This window comes from Corvus cornix, chromosome 27, assembly GCF_000738735.6.
Source record: "Corvus cornix cornix isolate S_Up_H32 chromosome 27, ASM73873v5, whole genome shotgun sequence".
Taxonomy (NCBI): domain Eukaryota; kingdom Metazoa; phylum Chordata; class Aves; order Passeriformes; family Corvidae; genus Corvus; species Corvus cornix.
The window spans coordinates 4,539,848-4,557,973 of NC_046355.1; the positions used below are offsets into that span (position 1 = coordinate 4,539,848).

The 18,126-nt window shown below is 45.3% G+C and overlaps 1 protein-coding gene across 1 annotated transcript in view; it reads left to right on the plus strand.

The window, feature by feature from the left end:
* Positions 1-18,126, plus strand: part of SPEN (spen family transcriptional repressor) — a 65,598-nt gene that overhangs the window by 6,927 nt on the left and 40,545 nt on the right. Inside the window, 3 exon segments of the mRNA XM_039565951.1 lie at positions 11,221-11,541; positions 14,842-15,224; positions 15,227-15,317. Of these exon segments, the coding sequence (XP_039421885.1) occupies positions 11,221-11,541; positions 14,842-15,224; positions 15,227-15,317 (795 nt within the window).

Sequence of the window (18,126 nt, forward strand, 5' to 3'; positions counted from 1 at the left end):
TGAATGGATGATCTGCAGGGCTGTCTGGTGGATACTGCTGGTGAGATAGTTTTGACCTGTGTGTGTTCCTCTTGGATGCCCCTCTGTCCAAATGGAAGAGCTTCCATGTCTTTTATTATTCCCAGTGAGGTAGGAAATGAGAGCTGTGTTCAGACCAAGTTCCTGTCACAGAGGTGGTCAGGTACCCAGTCAGAGCTGGATTTGAAATGATCTTTTGGCTCAACAAAAAGAACAGCCAGATTGTAAATGATTTTATTTAAGCAAGTAGTGAATCACCTGCAGTTTTTCTTCAGGAACAAAACTGAGCTGGTTGTGTTTGCTATCCATGGGATTCATTGAGAGTAACTTGGTGTCCCTGTCACAGCTTTCCCTGACTGTGTCTTTGGTGAGGTGTTCATCGCTTCCGCCTGGCACAAAGCTCCGCGCCGTGGTCCATCTGCTCCTGCCTCTGGGTGAATACCTCCCATCCTCATTAACAGTGATGGCTGCCAAGGAGATCACAGAGGCTCGTTTAAATGTCCCTCTTTAAGCTCTCTGTGGCAGCTGCGGGTGACCTGTAATAGTTAATAGGGCAAAATAAGAAAAATAAATTGCCAAGTCGTAGGTTTAAAGAAGTCATCTTTGGAGGGGAAAGAAGTCTTCCGGCCTCATTAGCATCCTAACTGTGAGGGGAATAAAAGCTCAGGGCAGATGAGTATCTCCCTTGTATACGTAATCAACATCTGATTTAATTTCACGGGATCTGTGAGATGCTGCTCTTAGGAAGGCAGCTGGATATGCATCCAGACAGCCAATGGCCAGCACAGTCACTGCCTTGTAATCAAAGTCTCAATAAACCTTTGGGCTTTTTGTTAACTCTGAACCAACTTCTTGGAAGAATTAGTACCAGTGAAGCTTTGCCACATTTAAAAAATAAAAGTGGCTTCAAGATTGATGTTGGTAGATGATAACGCTGGTTGTGGGTACGGTGAGATACACCAGTTTTTTGGCAGCAGTTGAGCTCAGGAAGCATCTTTTCCTCTGCATCCTCTCAGAGTTAACAGCCCCTGGGTTGCCTGCAGTTCATGCTCTTGCCTGGCTTGTGTCAGTCTGATTTGAAACTTAGAGGTGAAGCTGATCACTGAAATGGCATAAAATGAGGGAGCAGCTTTCCCAGCAGTTGTGTTGGTGTATCTGGTTGTGTGGTGTATCCTTGAACCCCAGGAGGAGCCCTCTTGGTCTGGTAGTACATGTTCATCTCCAGATAGAGCTCTGCTCAAGTCTTTGGTGTGGTGAGGCCTGCTTTAAGTCAGCCCGTAAAGCTGAGGTGTGAAACCTTGCCTGTTGTTGCGATGAAACTCAAGTTTCCAGCTCAGCTTTGCAAAACCTAGACTTTAAGTTGCACTAAAAGAAAAGCCATTAAAGTGTGGCTGGTTCAGGAGCTTGGCTCTGGAAAGTCCCAGGCTCTCGCCTATGGAGAAAGTGCCTGGAGCGCAGGTAGTCACTGCAGACACAACACACCCAAGTGTGTACCAGGCTCTTGCCGGGTGCTTGTCAGTGGGGAATATTATTTTCCTTTGGCTGACACCTGGCTCATGCCAAGGACTGTGCTGCCAGTTGGTTTAGTCACAGGGACAAGCACTTTCTCCAGGGCGATGGAAGCGGTGAGTCATGAAGCAACGAAGTAACATTTGCAGATCTGTGTTTGGTGACTGGCTGGTGTGGCAGAGCGGGAGTGGCTGGACTGGCTGGATTTCCTCCCTGGTGTCAAGATCATAACCTCTTAGCATTGGTGAGCTTTCGTGGTTAGGGATTTGACTGAGAGTCCTTGGATTTCCATCAGAAATGAATTTCAAGTTGTTGAACCTATGGGCTAAACTGAAGCCGGTCACTTGTTCAAACCCAGATGAAGTTTGAGGGGGAAGAGCAGTTCCATCATTTGAGGTGGTCTCAGACTGCAGACAGATAAACTTTTCTTTTCTTCTGAAGTACCATTTTCTGGAAAGCATACAAAACCTTGGAGAAGAGGTTGTAAATGTCTGTTACTGGAGAAGTCTGAACCAGTGAGGACCATGACTTCAGAGCTTTAAGATGATCCACATTTCAAGTGCTCTGCAGCATGGCAGGGAGACCATAATGTTGTGACTCTGCATTTTCCTCTATCTGCTGCCGAATACATGCAAAGCAGAGCTTGGAGAAGCAAAAGTGAGATGGGGAATTACCCTTTCATGTAAGAATGAAAAACCTTGATTAATCAAGAGATTCCCCTACAGTTGCGATGCAGCGCGTTCTTAACATCAAATCCAAACAAATCCTAAAATCAGTCACGCAAAAGAACAGGCTTGAGCAATTCCCCTGCAGAAAGCATTGAATGTAGCCTATCACCGCTGGTGTTTTTGAAGCAAATCTGCAGATTATGCTTTAAGCTGGAAGAAAAAAAATGCCCTGGAGATGGAATTCGGCTAGGCTCTGTGTCTAGCGTGTAGGAACGTGACAGTGCGCATCTGTGTAGGCTGGGGATAAAGAATCACAACTCGTCGTGCTTGAGACAACACAGCTGAACATGCAGAGTTCCTACATATTTCTGTAACCTTACCATGCTTCTACAAATAGTGGTATTTACTCTGATCTACTTGGAGAGCAAGACTGAGGTATTCCTGCCGTGTGTATATATATCTTCCCTAATCAATTTTGAACCCATTTGCCAGTTTCAGATAAACCTGAGGGCGAAGGGGATATTCAGTCTCAGAGACACAACGTTCCTTTGAGTTTTGTGAAAACAAGCGGTTTTAATAGAGCAGAGAGACCTGATTAGTGGCCCCATGGAGAGAAAAGCTGCAGTGAGAGCACAGCCCTTATTAGACATTAAAGAATCCACATGGGAGAGAGGTGTTCCTGACCGTGGGAAAAGCTGCAGTGGGAACTGGCAGTTATTGGATGCCAGAGAATTCGACCTCAAGACATGCATCCGTAAGAAATGAGTCTTCATTAGTTCTGCTCACAAAGCCACTTTGATTTTTTTTTTTTTTAAATAATACATATACCAATAAGGTAGGGGTGCTTCCATGCTTTTCCTTAACTGTTCCATAGCAACAACTAGGAAAAGTTCCTTAGGAAGAGGCTTTCTCTGTTCTGGCTGGCTGAGGTGGCCGTGCCTTGTCCGGTTACCGCTGGCAGCTGTAAGTGGCTGATGTTGTGTTGAGCCCTTCGCTCCAGCACGGTCGAGCTGTAGCTGGGCTGATGCAATGCTGGGTTCTCCTGACACTGCCAGCAGCAGAACTGCTGACTGGGTGAGGAGGATATTAAATGTAGCCCAGTGAGATGTTGCTTGGAGTGCCAGGAGGTGTTTTTATTCATCCAGCTTCATGTAATCCCCATGTCCAAGGCATGGGTTCAGCTCCCCCGCCCTTGTCTTCGCCCTGGTTTGAAAGGTCGCTAGGACTCCTCCTGGGGGTCTTGCAGTGGAACTGGTCAATATTTTAAGGAATGGATGCACCTATATTCACGTGTGACCTGATGCGTGTTGGCTGCAACAGCTGATCTGTGGCAGAACTGGTTGTCATGGGGGTTGCAGAAAAATTTCCTGGTGTGTTGACTGTTGGATGAAATCATTGCTACTGACTGCGGCAACTATGAAAAAACAGTTTTAAATATTCTGTTTCTTCCCTTTGTGGCATATAATAATTCCATTTGTATAGTAATACTTCAGCAGTATCCAAAAGGTCACTTTGCAATAAAGACAAAAATAAAATGTCTTAATTAGGAATCACTCTTACTTGGGGTCTTAAAATGGAGCATTTGGCTGAGCTGTAAAGCAAGAGGCGAGCATTTGTTTCGGCATGGAGTTATCTCTGGACTATTGAGCGTGTTGTTCCTAAATACCAGAGGTATCAGGAGTATCGGTGAATGTGCCTATGCTAGCTTTTTAATTTCCTACTTTGTCATCTCTTAGGGATTACGAGTGCAGACAAAGCCCTGGCTGTTTTCCGTGCGTGGCAGGAACACGTGCTGTATCTCATTAACAAAACCCCCGTTTGTAGTTGGGAGTTGGGAGATTTCCCATTGAGTGCTGCTGGGGGCCAGAGTGAGCTGCAAAGTCCAGAGGGGTCTGGGTTCAAGTGGTTTGGGTGTTGGGGCAGGAGGGTAGGAGTGTTGAGCTCAGGATTCACCCCAGGATTGTCTGGCTGAGCTCCGTAACCCTGCTGATTGTTTCTGCTGCTGGATTTTGATGTTTCTCTGAAGATCTTTATTATGAGAACAAGAGCTGAAGAGAATGCCCTGAAGAACATTGTTTTTCTCCCCCCAAAGGTCGCAGAGCCAATAAAGATCACTCTAAACAGGTTTTAAAGCATCTCAGATTGTAATCTAGACATTTGATGATGGGACCTTGGTAATTAGGGCATATTTCTGAATCATTGTTGTCGCAAGGGCTGTTCTTGGTGTGGCTCGAAAACCAGAGCTCCTTGTGATATGAGGAGCTTTTATTTTGCTTGGCTCTAGGAAGGTGAAGGATTTCAGAGCTGCACATCATGTGGATTTATCACTCACGGATGAGCTTTCCTGCTTGTGATCGTCCAGAGTGCTGTCCCAGCCACTCGCTGTGTCTTACCTTTATACACACAGCAATTTATCTGCACCAGTGCCCTCAGCACGGGTGAGAAACAGGAGGAGCTGGAAACCATTGCACAGCAGGAGATGATGGTATGAGTTGCCATTATGGAATCATGGTGGGGTTGACTGGCACAACTGGAGTTCTGCAATGAATGGCTGTGACTTCTTCAGAAGGAATTTGCAAGGAAGAAGTGGTGTGGGGTAGCCCTGTGTGTTAGGAAGTGTTTGGATTGTCTAGAGCTTAATGATGGTAGTGACAGGGTTCAGTGTTTATGGGAAAGAATGGTGGGATAGATATCCTGATGGGAGTCTGTTCTCGACCACCCAACCAGGAGACCAATTTCATCTGAAGAGACAGATGAAATACTCTCTAAGCAGCCGGGAGAAATCTCACGATCACCCTTGTTCTTGTGGGGGACTTAAACCTACCACGTCTCCTGGAAATACAGCAGAGAGGAAGCAGTATGGGAGTGTGTGAAAGACACAGTTGGTGAGGGAGCCAACGAGGACTTGCTGTCGAGTTGTCCGTAGTAAATGCTGCTCCTGGTCTGCCCTGAGTGCAGCTGCTGGCCCAGGCCAGCGGCCGTGGGGACGTGGCCATATTTGTCTGGAAGCATTTGAGATATCGTTTGACAAATTCCCTGGGGCTGAGAGACAGTTCTACAAAGTGAAATGATTGTGGCTCAACACCTGACAGTTCCCCACACTTGTTAGACTTAAAATTAAGTGTAGTTTACCAGGACGATGGAATTCTGCTCGTTTCTATCAAGATCCATCTCAGTGAATTGGAATGATTTTTCAGACCAGCCATGTGCACACTCTTCTCAATGGTCTGTCCCTGGTTCTGCTGTCTGCTACAGGTCAGTTACTGTATTTATGAAACAGTCAGTGCAATTTTGAGTGGGTTTTTTTTAGATTCCTTGATTTTTCTGTGTCTGTCAGTCCTCAAGTCTCCTTCCATGCCAGGCACGTGATAATACTGTCAAATTTTGAGTAATGCTCTGCATTACTTGAGGCAGAGTTTAATTCCAAAGACTTGTGCTGCTCAGGTCTTGAGGTGGTGAAATACCATCTTATATTGCTCTGCATATGAAATTCCCTTTCTAAAAAAAAATTTGTAAGTGTATAAATATATTTTATGATAGTAAAGCACATGGCTATAATGAATATGAAGCTTGGAACATGGTGGGATGTCATTTCCTTAGGATAAGCATGTTCTAAGTGCTGTGTATTTCATTTATTGTATCACTGCCCTCATTGTGATCGGCTGTAGTGCTATAATCTTTGCAAACGCCTGTGTAGAGACACAAGTTCCCTTTGTGTTGCTGGCTCAGGAACTCTCACAGTGGTGAATATTAAACACCTTTTGTGAGCGGTGCGGGCGGGAGACGCTCACTGTGCGGTTCCTGCTGGGAGCTGGTGGTACTGGAGGCTGGTGCTTAACTCCAAACAGGATTTCTTCAGGATAGCTGTCCCTGTGGCTCGGTGTCCTGCTGCTGGTAAGATCCCAGTGTGGTCGGTGCTGCTCTTTGGTGTGTTATTTTGTGTATTCTATGGCTGGGAAGTGGCTGCACGTGCTGTTGTGGTAGGCCAAGTTTCTCAGGCTGTGAAATGAGCGTCCATGATAGCAGAAGACCCTAGAACTGATGTTCACGGACTCAACAGACATCCATTAGCCTGGCTAAAATTCCCTGTGGAGGGTGATGGCATCCTGCTTTATGGAGGTTTAGTAGCTGCATATCCTGGATTTCCCTGTACCTAGAGCAGACCTGCTTTGTGCAGGGGGAATGCAGGGCTGGAGTACCCCTAGTGTGGGGTATTCGGACTGATTTAGTGTCAGGAATCAGGAGAAGAGGCACAAACATCTGGTGAAGTATTATTTCAGGACACATTATTTTGTTATGAAATAACAACAAAGCCAGAGGAATGTGATTGGCCAAGGAAAGCTTCAAGCTGTGCGAGCATTTTACTGAATAATGCAGGCTGGGGCATGCTGGGGTTATATAATCACGGAGGAGGAAGGAGTTTGAGTGTGGCACGGCAAAATCAGCCGAGCTTTTCAGATGGCTAAAGATACCTGACTGCAGCCAAAGGGAACCCGAGTGAATACAGAACACTCGGATGTCCTGCTGTATCAGAGCATCTTGTCAAATCATGCTTGCAACGGGCGGTGCAGAAACACGCACAGAAAAAGCTCCTGCATTATTTTGGGTCCTGCAGTGTCTCTTGCATTTAGTAGTATGTGGAATGTAGCATTGTGCCAGCTTCTAAATAAAAATGTGGTGAAGTTTCTTCAGCCAGGATGTAGCTGACCTGCAGAACTCTGCAGTGATGAAGATGGTTGGGTATGAAAGGTCCTCACAAGCTTGTATGGAACTCAGCAAGAGAAATAGGGAGGTACTGTGATTTAAAGGGGGATTTGGTTTATATTAAAAATTGAATCTCCCTCACTTCAACCCACCCTTTCTAATCGTGTACAGATATGTCCTATAAAGATCCTAATCAGTTTATAGACCATTGCAACTAAACAGTAAGGTTTGCTTACTACAAAGTTACTGGCTGGCGTTCTCATAGCCTGTGCTTGCTTTGGAAAGCTTTTGCTTGGAACAGCAGGGACTGTGCAGGAAGAGTGTTCGGAGTGAGCACCTGAGCTGAAGTGGTTTATTAAAGCTGGGAAGCCAAGGGTGTCAGTCCCCGGGCTAGGGAAGGCTGTAGGGTGTGGGATGACTTTGGCTGTGCCTGGGTGACACGTTGCCCCTGGGGAGGAGGAACCAGCCTGGTCCTGCATTGGTGGAGGCTGCGTTTCCCAACCCGGCTGTGCTGTCTCCCGGTCTGGGAGGAGGAAGGGCTGGAGAGCAAGGGAAACATGCTGAGCAGCCGTGCCAAGAGCCCAGAGACATTTCAGCTGCTTGAATATAGAGGTGCTTTGATCTACAGTGAATAAACCGATAACGCTTAAATTATGAATTCCTTTTCTTTGTCTGAAAAGCTGGATTAGTGTGGCTTTGTTCGAGCAGTGATTATTGGGCAACTTCTTTCTGCAAGGGCTGCTCGATGTGTGTTTACAGCCGGGTGCTTCGGTCGTGCTGTGCTGCTGGAGGGGCTCAGTGACATAACAGCTCCTGCACGTCCTCGTCTCCTCTGCTTCAGGTTGAACTGTAAACCCTGCCGAAAACACGGCCTCGGCTGCCTTCGTAACGATGTGGAGCTAATGATTAATCGGCAGGAGTTGTGGACGGGAAGAGGCACTAAAAGGCCTTGTTTTTGTTCGAGTCTGCAGAGTGGGAGCTGAGTGAAGGCACCTCTTTGTTTCTGTTGGTCTGGCAGCGATTGCAAAACGCAGCCTTGGGAAGGGCTGACGTGCAGGTGTAGCGATACGAGGCGAAGGTTGAGAGGAGCTGTTCTGCCAGTGCTACCAAAGGTCGTGGCCATGCCTCCCCTGGCCTTTTGTCCCCTCTTCCCAGCCCTCTGCCTGGACAAAGGTTGCTCCTTGGAGCATGTTCACCTCCATCTTGCCTTCGGCACAGGGAAGCACGGTGCTCTCGCCGCCTCTCCTCCCCCGGCCCTTCACAAAGTGTCGTGGTTTTTTTCCTTATAACGTTACTGTGCTGCAGTGAAGCCGTGTGGTGATGCAGCACTGCAGATCTCCCTCCTCTCCCCCCAGTCTCCTCCCGGCAGCATCTGCCAAGACAGGAGCAGCTCGGAGAGACGCCAATGGGTGCGGCCGGGCCAGATCACTCGGCACATTGATCCTCGCGGTGGGGACTGAAGGATGTCTGCAATCACAGGACTGTGGCAGAGCACAGAAAATGCAAACCTTCCTCTTCCAGCAGCTGCCCTGGAATACTCAGGGCTCTCTCTCCTCGGTTTTTTCATCCCCTCCTTCTGCTCCCTTTCTCCTCCTCCCGTCTGCCTCCCTCGCTTTCAGCAAAGGCGATTGTCAGAGATTATCCTCGGGGCCTGTCAAGGGTACGGGGCAGGGCACCAAAGCGCAGCCTATATTTATGTATCTGGATAAGGGGGGATTAAAAGGCGCCGTTTTGGAGTGGAGTGATTTAGCACCATGGCTGCAGTGCAATACAGTAGTAGCCTCCCCCATCCATTTCTTATTTAGGAAAAAAAAAATTAATAACCAAAGTACACTTCTTCCAATATAAAAATTATTATTGGGAAGGGTTACACCTTTGCTAGGTGGTTTTTGTGGTAGATGGGGACCTTATTACACTGATGTTTTGTATCCTCTCTGCTTTCTGAGCAGCATGAGCTCAGATATTTGAACATTTTAACACATTCTGGATCTTCTGCAGCAAAAGAACGATTGAGTTCTGACTGTGTGTGTATAATAACATGTACGTGTTAGGATTTCAGAATCAGGCAGTAATTGTCAAGGTGGTGAGCAGGCAGTCGTTCAGAGCCCAGCTCTAATGTCACTGGCAGGCAGTGCTTCATGTGAGGTGGGCCATGGTGACTGCAGTCAAACGACAACTAGGATTTTAGGGATATTGATACCATTATCAATAGTATCTCAATCCTGTGCCCCCCATGAAGATTGAAGGCAAATATGGGCTTGTGTTGCCAGAAACTGAACATGTAAACAGTGAGAGCAAAACGAAAGTGTGCGTTCTAACCAGTCAGTTTGGGAACTACCTGGTGTAGATATGAGGGTTGGAGCCCATCTTTGTTTGCAGAGAACTGGCACTGAAATGTATGTTAAAGGGTGATCCTAACTAGGATTCCTAATTACTTTCCGCATTTTTTGTCACGTTCATTCATGGCATGAACATTTTCTCAAATAGGCTCTTTCCTGTTTTCCTTCCCTCTCCTTCCTTTCCTGTTCCCTCTCCTGTTCTCTCTACATCTGCCACATCCAATTAGGCCATTTTTTTTCCTCACACAGATTTTATTAACCATATCCTCTACTTTTCTGGGCTTTCTAAATCTTGCTTTCAAGGCAAGATAATCATATCCAGCTTCCAAAGAGAGTAAGCTTTGAGAAGCAGCTTTCGTGCAGTTCCATTTGCCATTATTTGAAGCTTGTAATTAAATAAAACACAAAGAATAAATAAAAAAAATAACCAGAGCATTACAGATTAGGCAACTCCCAAGAATTAACGTCCCTGTGCTGTACCCAGGGGCACAAAGGTGACAAGCTCAGCCTTGGACAGCTGAGAGGCAGGAATGTGTCTGGTGTGTGACTGTGTCTTTTTATGGCCAACAAGGCATTTTTTTCTTGGAAGATGCTCTGCTTGTGCACACATCCGTGTTCAGTGGAGTATAAACCGGGGAGAAAAGGGCTCTAAATCCAAACCAGGTTATATGTAAGTGTAGTAGGTCAGGCTGGAATGAGAAGGCAGCAGTCAGCGAGGCAGGTTTTCAGATCGTATTTAAGGATTAGTCATCCAACAACAATGATGAAATTGTAAGGTGTAGGAAAAGCCAGGCATGAAACCGAGGCAGCTCCGGGATCTGACAGCGTGTGTGCCTCAGCCTGGTGGTTGTATTCCCTCTTCCTTGTGTGTGTGGCTGGGAACAGTTTTGCCTGTGTAAGGTCTGTTTACATCTGTCCAGCATTGTGCTGCCTTTGTGCATAGAAATTTTTTTGCAATAATTCTTCACGGAGTTTACAAATACTTCCTGATGAGGTTTTTTTATTTGTGTGTCCCTTTCCTCTATGTCGGCACATTCAAAAATAACACTTTTTGCCTTCTCTTGTCCTGGATTACCAGCTGCAGTTCAAAGCTTTTCCCTGGTTTGCTCAGAATCTTTTGGCTGAGAGAACTGAGCACCCAAACCCTGCAGTTGTTGGCTGTTAAAACATCACTGTGCTCATCCCTCCCAGCTTGTCCTTTCTGCTGTGAGTGGATGCAAGTTATTTAAATATGTTTTTACATCTTGTTTCCTTGTGTACACAAACATGTTTGGGTTTATTTTTATTTTACATAGACATTTACTCATCCGTAAGTGCCAGTGTTGCAGTTACTTAACATACATTACGTAGGGTGGTGTCACATTCCCTCTGGCATTCCTCAGCGCTCCTGTTGGGCGGCTGGGGCCGGAGTGGGAGTGGGAGGCTGAACCCCGGCAGCACCTGGGTCTGGGGGGTCCGTGCCGACCGCGTGTCCTGCAAGGTGTTGGGAGTAAACGGGTTTGAGATCAGGAACGGGGATCACAGTGGAGACTCTGGGTTAAATACAGATTGGAGTAGTGGAATTGCTGTGTCAAGGTCATTTGTCTCCTAAGAAAATTGTTGGCTGCCTGTATTTTTCCTCGTGACACGGTTTTGTTTTAATTGTGCCTCTTTAATTGTGTCAGACTAATGATGTGCAGGGTGCTCTGGTTGCGAACACCTTTCTGTTTCTTCTGCTGCTGCTCTGTTGCTATAAAAAGGGTGATCCCATGGTAGGCTGCCCACACTGTGAGAGAGGAGTTTAAATGTAACCATGGAAAGTTTAAATGGCCTTTTCCCCGCTCCAAATGGCTTTTTCCCTCTTGGTGTCTCCCAACGATTGATTTTCCTGGCACATGGGAAGGGTGAAGGGTTGGATGTTGATTTTGCAGGAGGTAATGTTACTAAAGGTGGTCTTTTCCCACCAGCACTAACCTGTGTGCTCTGCTTTGCTTCTCTTCCAGATATGGACGTGTCGAAAGTGTCAAAATCCTCCCTAAGAGGGGGTCGGAAGGCGGAGTGGCAGCGTTTGTGGATTTTGTGGACATCAAAAGTGCGCAGAAGGCACACAACTCTGTCAACAAAATGGGAGATAGAGACCTACGGACGGATTATAATGAGCCAGGAACCATTCCCAGTGCTGCGCGGGGATTGGATGATACAGTTTCCATAGCATCTCGTAGTAGAGAGGTTTCTGGGTTCAGAGGAGGTGGTGGGGGGCCCACTTACGGCCCCCCACCATCACTTCATGCACGGGAAGGACGTTATGAGCGGAGACTTGATGGGTAAGTTCCAAGGTTTCTCTAGGCAGGTATTTTGTATTTGATATGGTGAGAAACACAAACTCGTATCTAGGGCCCCCAGATGGATTTAAAATTTTGGGAATTATCTATGTTTCCTATTTTGGGTTGGAAACAGAAGTGATTTCTATCCCAGTGGCTGGTACCTTGTGGATCCATAGAGGATGTGTCCTGCAGCTGGTTGGATATCTACCTACACTTGAAATAAGGTGGTTTTAATATGGAAGATTTCCTTTGGCCAGCATCGATATTGGAGTTACTCTTTTCTAGAAGTAACGATCCCATTTCTTGGATAATATTAAGGCCTTGCTGGATGTATCCCTGCTGCCAGATGGAGCTATCTTACTCTACAACATGTGGTGAAGTTCTCTGTGGAGTATCTTCGGAATACTAGAACCTAGAATTCGGTGAAAGCTTGATGCCTAGCTCTCAGTTCTCACTATACGCAGCGGGTATGTTAATTGGATTGTCACCACAAAATTCGTAGTAGACTTTAATGATGCGGCCCCTTGGATTCTACAGACAACACTTAGCCATGGAAATAACGCTTGGATGGAGAAGACCGAAGGCAGCTTGTGATGGTTCCATTTTGGATCTACATCCTTTCCAAGTTACTGGGATTATTCTTTCTGATGGCATTGGCAAAAAGAGATGATGGACATTACTAAATTTTGGAAATTATAGTTTATTTTTTTTTAAAGCTGGGATAAGAACTACTGCCTTGAATTTATTGGATGGTATACAGTCAAGACGCCAGTAGCCATGGGGAGTGGATTACTATCTAGTCTCTTAAAAAGCTCTCTGCTGCTCCACATTAAACATACTTTAGCTTTAAGGACGTGGTGCTAATACCCGTTTGTGGATACACCAGTGAGAAGTGACTGGGCTGGATGGTTACCAAGGCGGCCAGAGGATGCCTGCTGGCAGCAGCGTGAGGGCCCTCGGGCCTCGGGGGATCTTCTACCAGCTGCTTGATTCAGACTTAGGGCTGGAAATTAAAATTATGGATCTATTTAAGTGCCTTCTGTCTCAAGAAAGAAGTCTGGGGGTTTCAGAGTTACAGTTTCAGTCTGGGACTACTTCCGTCCAGTGGAATTTTTTTTTTGTGTCTTGTCACTAAGATTTTTTTTTTTCTTGTTGGTTCATCTAAAATATCATTTGACACCCTTGCCCATTAAGAAGGTGGATTACCCCTGTAAGAGGGGCCAAAATTGGGGAAGTTATGTTCACAATTCTCTCCCTAGATTTAATTGGGAATATAGGTCCTGTTTCCACACTTGGAAAAGGTTGGTATGTCCTGCCCTGTGTATATTAGCCCCTCTCCTAACCCAAGTCAAACCCTCTCTTTCCACTAACTCCAGTAGCACTTAGTACTAATAGATAAATGAAGAAAGCACTGTAGCCAGTAGCTGTTCAGCTCTGCTTCCTCTGTCTGTCTTCTGTGTCCTTCTCACGGATAAGGATTTGTTCTTTCTGTCAGTTCTGTAGCAGTAACCTGCTAGAAAATACTGCTTTTTCTCTGACCTCATTAAATCAGCTCTCACTGATTAACACTTTGTAGGATGCTAAATGCAATCGTTTATAAAATTGTTGATCTCGGTCCTTCAAAAGGGGGCAAAAAGAACCAAAATAGAGACACATTTATGTGCCAGATCCAGAAATATCTTTCAAAATTCCATTGTTGCGAGCAAGAGGTAATGGAAATAGAAAGGCAACAATGAATTTCAAGCAGATGTTGAAGGTAATGACAGTCTCTTGCAGTGGTTAAGCAGTTTCTTATATATGATTTGAGAGAAAAAATATAGGCAAAATGTGAGGAAGCTCTATAGAAAGCTCGATATGAGTTACGATTTAACAACAGAGAGTGAATATATTGAGAGGATTAAGGATCTAGTGGTTCATTGGAGAAGGAATGGAAGGAACTTCCTGAGATGCCAATCAAAAAAAGATTCAAATCCCATTTTCAGTTTATAAAAGATCCCTGAAATATTGCTGCCGTTTGAACTAGAGCTGTGATGCAGGAGAGGGGGAGGAGGAGGCACAAGGCAGAATTGGGTTATCAGGATTCAGGGGATTGAAGTGACTCATAACAGATTCTGAAGGAAGAAGCCAAGAGAGAAGGCTGAGGAAAAAAGGTTAAAATGTCCTTCATAAGATGGATAATTAATTTTTAAATTAACTTTGGCTACCCTGACATATTTAGAATTTTAGAAGTGTTTTTTAAATGTTAAACGTAACCATTCTGGATCTTCCATTTTGGGGATGTAACTAAGACGTACCGTCCTGGTACTTGTCTAAATCAGAATACTCAACTATTTGTAGTGTTCCTTTATCTGTCAGTTTTACTATCTCTTTTATTTGAGAGATCAGACTAACTCAGAGCATCACCGAGCCTTTCTCAATTTAAAATGTTCAGAATACTGAAACAAACGGGACTGTAGCTACTGGAAAGCAGCAGCTTGTGCAGACAGAAATTCTGCGACTGCAGCAACAGCAGCAGTCGCAACAAAAACTGCCTAAAAATTGGATTCCCAGTCCTTGTGTAGGGTTGTAGTATCTTGTGGGGACCTGCATCCTTGCAGTTCCAGCATTAGTAATGGAGGTGTTTCTTCAGCATCCACAGCTTTTACAAGAAATGAATGTAGCAATCTGGTCAAAGCAAAAATTCCCTCTAAGAGGGTGAAATATTTTAGAACAGCAACAAGAACCCCCCTAATTTTCTGGGAATTCTCTATGGGTTATGCCACCCCTTTTGAAAGCAGCTTCTTACCTCTGGGTCATGCTTTTGCATGGAGGCTTTCATGGCTACAGCCCAATTCGTAATGCCATTTTTGCAGAAGGATAATTACAAGAGCTCCAGTAATTACCAAATTTTGAAAAAAAACTTCTGGAGCTCTTAAGCAAAAATGGAGAGAAAAAAAAGTTAATGATTATGTCCACAAACATGAAGTTTTTCTTGTTTACAGAATTTAAAAGAAAAAGAACAACCTGAATGAGGATTCTGCACTGGAAAGCAGAATTTTTTTCCTGTGCAGGCAAGTCGCTGGTCATGAAAGCCCCATATTGTGATTAAACCAAAATGATTGCTCAGCTTGATCGTATACAAATATAACTTTGGAGTCAAGTAAAATATTTTGAAGTTTGTCAGTTGCTTGATAGGATATTGCTGGTTAGTGGAGAAGCAGTCGCAACAATAAGTCGTGCTGCCGTGAATGTTTGCATGATTTGCTTTTAGTTGTGCCTGCCCCTTTCTGATGCGATATTTTTCCCCCTTCCCAAATGCAGGGCTTCAGATAACAGGGAGCGTGCTTATGAACATAGTGCCTATGGACACCATGAGCGGGGGACGGGCGGATTTGATCGGACGAGACATTACGATCAGGATTACTATAGAGACCCTCGGGAGCGGACCTTACAACATGGGCTCTATTACACTTCTCGGAGCCGAAGTCCAAACCGTTTTGATGCTCACGACCCCCGATACGAACCTAGGGCCCGGGAGCAGTTTACATTGCCCAGTGTGGTACACAGGGATATCTACAGGGATGACATTACTCGGGAGGTACGAGGCAGAAGGCCGGAGCGGAACTACCAGCACAGCCGGAGCCGGTCGCCGCACTCGTCGCAGTCCAGGACGCAGTCCCCGCAGCGCCTGGCCAGCCAGGCCGCCCGCCGGCCCGCTCCCCCAGCGGCAGCGGCTCCCGGAGCAGATCTTCCAGCAGCGACTCCCTCAGCAGCAGCAGCAGTACCAGCAGCGACAGGTAGGCCCCTGTGCCGTGGGCTGTGCGGGTCGTTTCCTGAGGTGCGAGCCCAAGGAGTTGTTCCGTGGCAAAGCTTTGTTCATTGACGTAGGAATAAACTGGAGTGAAATGTAAAAAGGCTCAGTTGGCACGAAGGGTTCCAAGGGGAACGCTGGTGCCGTTACTCGTTATTTTCCGTGGTGGATCCATGCAGCACCTGTAAGATGGTGGCTGGGCAGAGCAGGGATGTACAGACACAAGGCCTTGCTGCCTGTGTGCCTGGAGAATGGGGTCACTTTTATTTGCTTCAGCAAGATAAAAAGCAAATTTTAAGGTCAGCTACTTTTTACAGGCCCTACTTCAATGTACTTTGGGAAATGATGAGTGGTATTGTTCTGTTTCTTCTCAGGCCCTGTCACTGCTGACATTCACAAGGTTGATTTGTCACCTTCCCATTTCTCCCCGCTGCCTCCCAGCAAAAATTGTAGACTTGGAAGAATTAAAAGAAAATAATCCAAGTTTGCTATTCCTAGTAACATATTTCCCATGTCCTTGGTTCTGCAATAGGCTCTGTATTTACATGGCTTTATGAAATACCTAGGGGGAAGAAAAGAAGGTGTTAGGTAATCACTGATTTCTTTTAAGAATTTTTAAATTCATTAATTTCATGTGCCTCTCTGATATTTAGCCTTCTAAGAGTAAGTTCACCCTAGGAGTGGAAACCACGAAGCTACAGTTGCACCCATAAATGTTTTATGCTCTTTGGCGAAGAGCTCTGCTCTTCGGGAGGGTTTGCAGAGTTGGCAGCGTTTCCTCTGCATACCAGCTCTTTTCTAAAACTGAAAATATTCATTAAGTAAATAAGTGTATTGGTAGAGTGTTCAATTTTACAAGGGCCTGGAATGACAGGACAAGGGGGAATGGCTTCCCACTGCCAGAGGGCAGGGTCAGATGGGATATTGGGAAGAAATTCCTCCCTGTGAGGGTGGGCAGGCCCTGGCACAGGGTACCCAGAGCAGCTGTGGCTGCCCCTGGATCTCTGGTGGTGTCCAAGACCAGGCTGGATGGAGCTTGGAGAAACCTGGGACAGTAGAAGGTGTCCCTGCCATGGCAGGGGGTGGAATTAGATGAACTTGAAGGTCCCTCCCAACCTGTCACAGGATTCTGTGATTATCACTGTGAATGGAATTTTACCACTGGCAGAACTCTCTGACCAAGGGAATTATTCTCACACAATCTTACCTTGAATGTTGAACCTTCTGGAAGGGTGTGATGGGCTGACACCCATGGAGAGTGTACAGAAGAGAAGATGAGGAAATCAGTTTCTCCTCTTCTGATTGCTCCACCCCCTCATGTCTAAAGCATCATGCAAGGATTTAATTAACTTCTTTTAATTATTGTTTTCTCCTCATGGATTTAGAAATCCAGGTTCTGTCTCAGCTGGAGAGCAGGTGAAGATCTAAGACAACTTACAGGTTGCTTTAAGCACTTGTTTGTTTATTTCCAGCACTTCGCTCAATGAGAGCTTAATGCTTGAATAAAGACAACCCTTTGTCAAAGATTTTTCACACTTATTACAGCTCAGAAAAATCGGTGAGATTTCCAGAGGTCTCAAAAAAATCCTAGAGAAGATGGACTGAAAGGAGGGCTGGTTACATTTAAGGTTTAATAAAAAAATCTGAAGCAGGGGAAGAAGAAAAAATCTCTACTGGTGCTTCTCTGCTCCTTGCGGAATGAGAAGGGCGTCCAAGAAACTTGTAGTATTTATAAAATGTCATTGTTGGGATGTCGAGGCGGGATGAAATCCTGTTCTGAATTTGAGAGGGCTAAATATGATCCCACTGGAACCAAGTTTTAAGATTTAATGAGAAGAAAAGCAGTGTCTGCTGTGCTTGAGCATTTCATTTTCTTGGCAATTTCTAGTTGTAGTAATGGAAAAGTAGACGATACTCTGGGAGGAAATAAAACATTTTTTTCTTATTCATACAATAAAATCAAACTCAGTCGAGCAAGTAATGGAATCTGGTGGATTGTATATTTAATTTTGAAGGCTCAGAAAGGAGTTTTACATGTTTCTCAGCAATCAGTTAGATATTAATAAACATTTAACCCTCTCTTTACTTTGGGGAGCAAAACCCCACCTGACCTTGAAGTCTTTCACAGCACACGTGTTTAATTTTCAACACACTTTGAATTTAGCCATGTAAATATTAAGCCACTCATACACTGCTGGTGAGCCTTTCCCCTGGTTCGGTGCTCCCACTTGCTGTGTAATATATCCAGTTTTATTTGTCTGGAGAATAATTATTGCCTGCAATTTCCGTGGTAGTCTTGAGGATTTTAGCAAGCTGGAGATTCTCTTATGGCTTTTTTGTAAGTGGAAATGGCCAATTTTGCGACGCCATGGTGTTACTAAGGTCTTTATGACACTGAATTCTTCTGAAATTTAAGAACTTGGTCACTCAAGTCTCGTCCTGTTGGTCTCAGCTGGCAAAGTTGTGTTCCCTGCCCTGGAGAGTGTTTGGGACACACGGGGCGTGTTCAACACTTGTGGGAACTTTTGTTCCAGGCACTGTCCTTCCGGAGCTGTGAAAAAGCAGCAGAAAGGTAGTGAAGGAGAAGTTTGGGTTTCCTTGCTTGTGGTTTTCAAGAGCTGTGTGAAGTAATAACACTGATTAAACGGAGCTGATTTTTCTGGACAGTAACGTGAAGAAACATGATCTGCAGATTGCTTAAAAATTAAAAAACTACCCAAAAAAGCCTTTATTTCATAAAGCATTTATTGTGTTGGATCTCAACTAAACTTTGCATTAAATTGCTATTTTGGGAG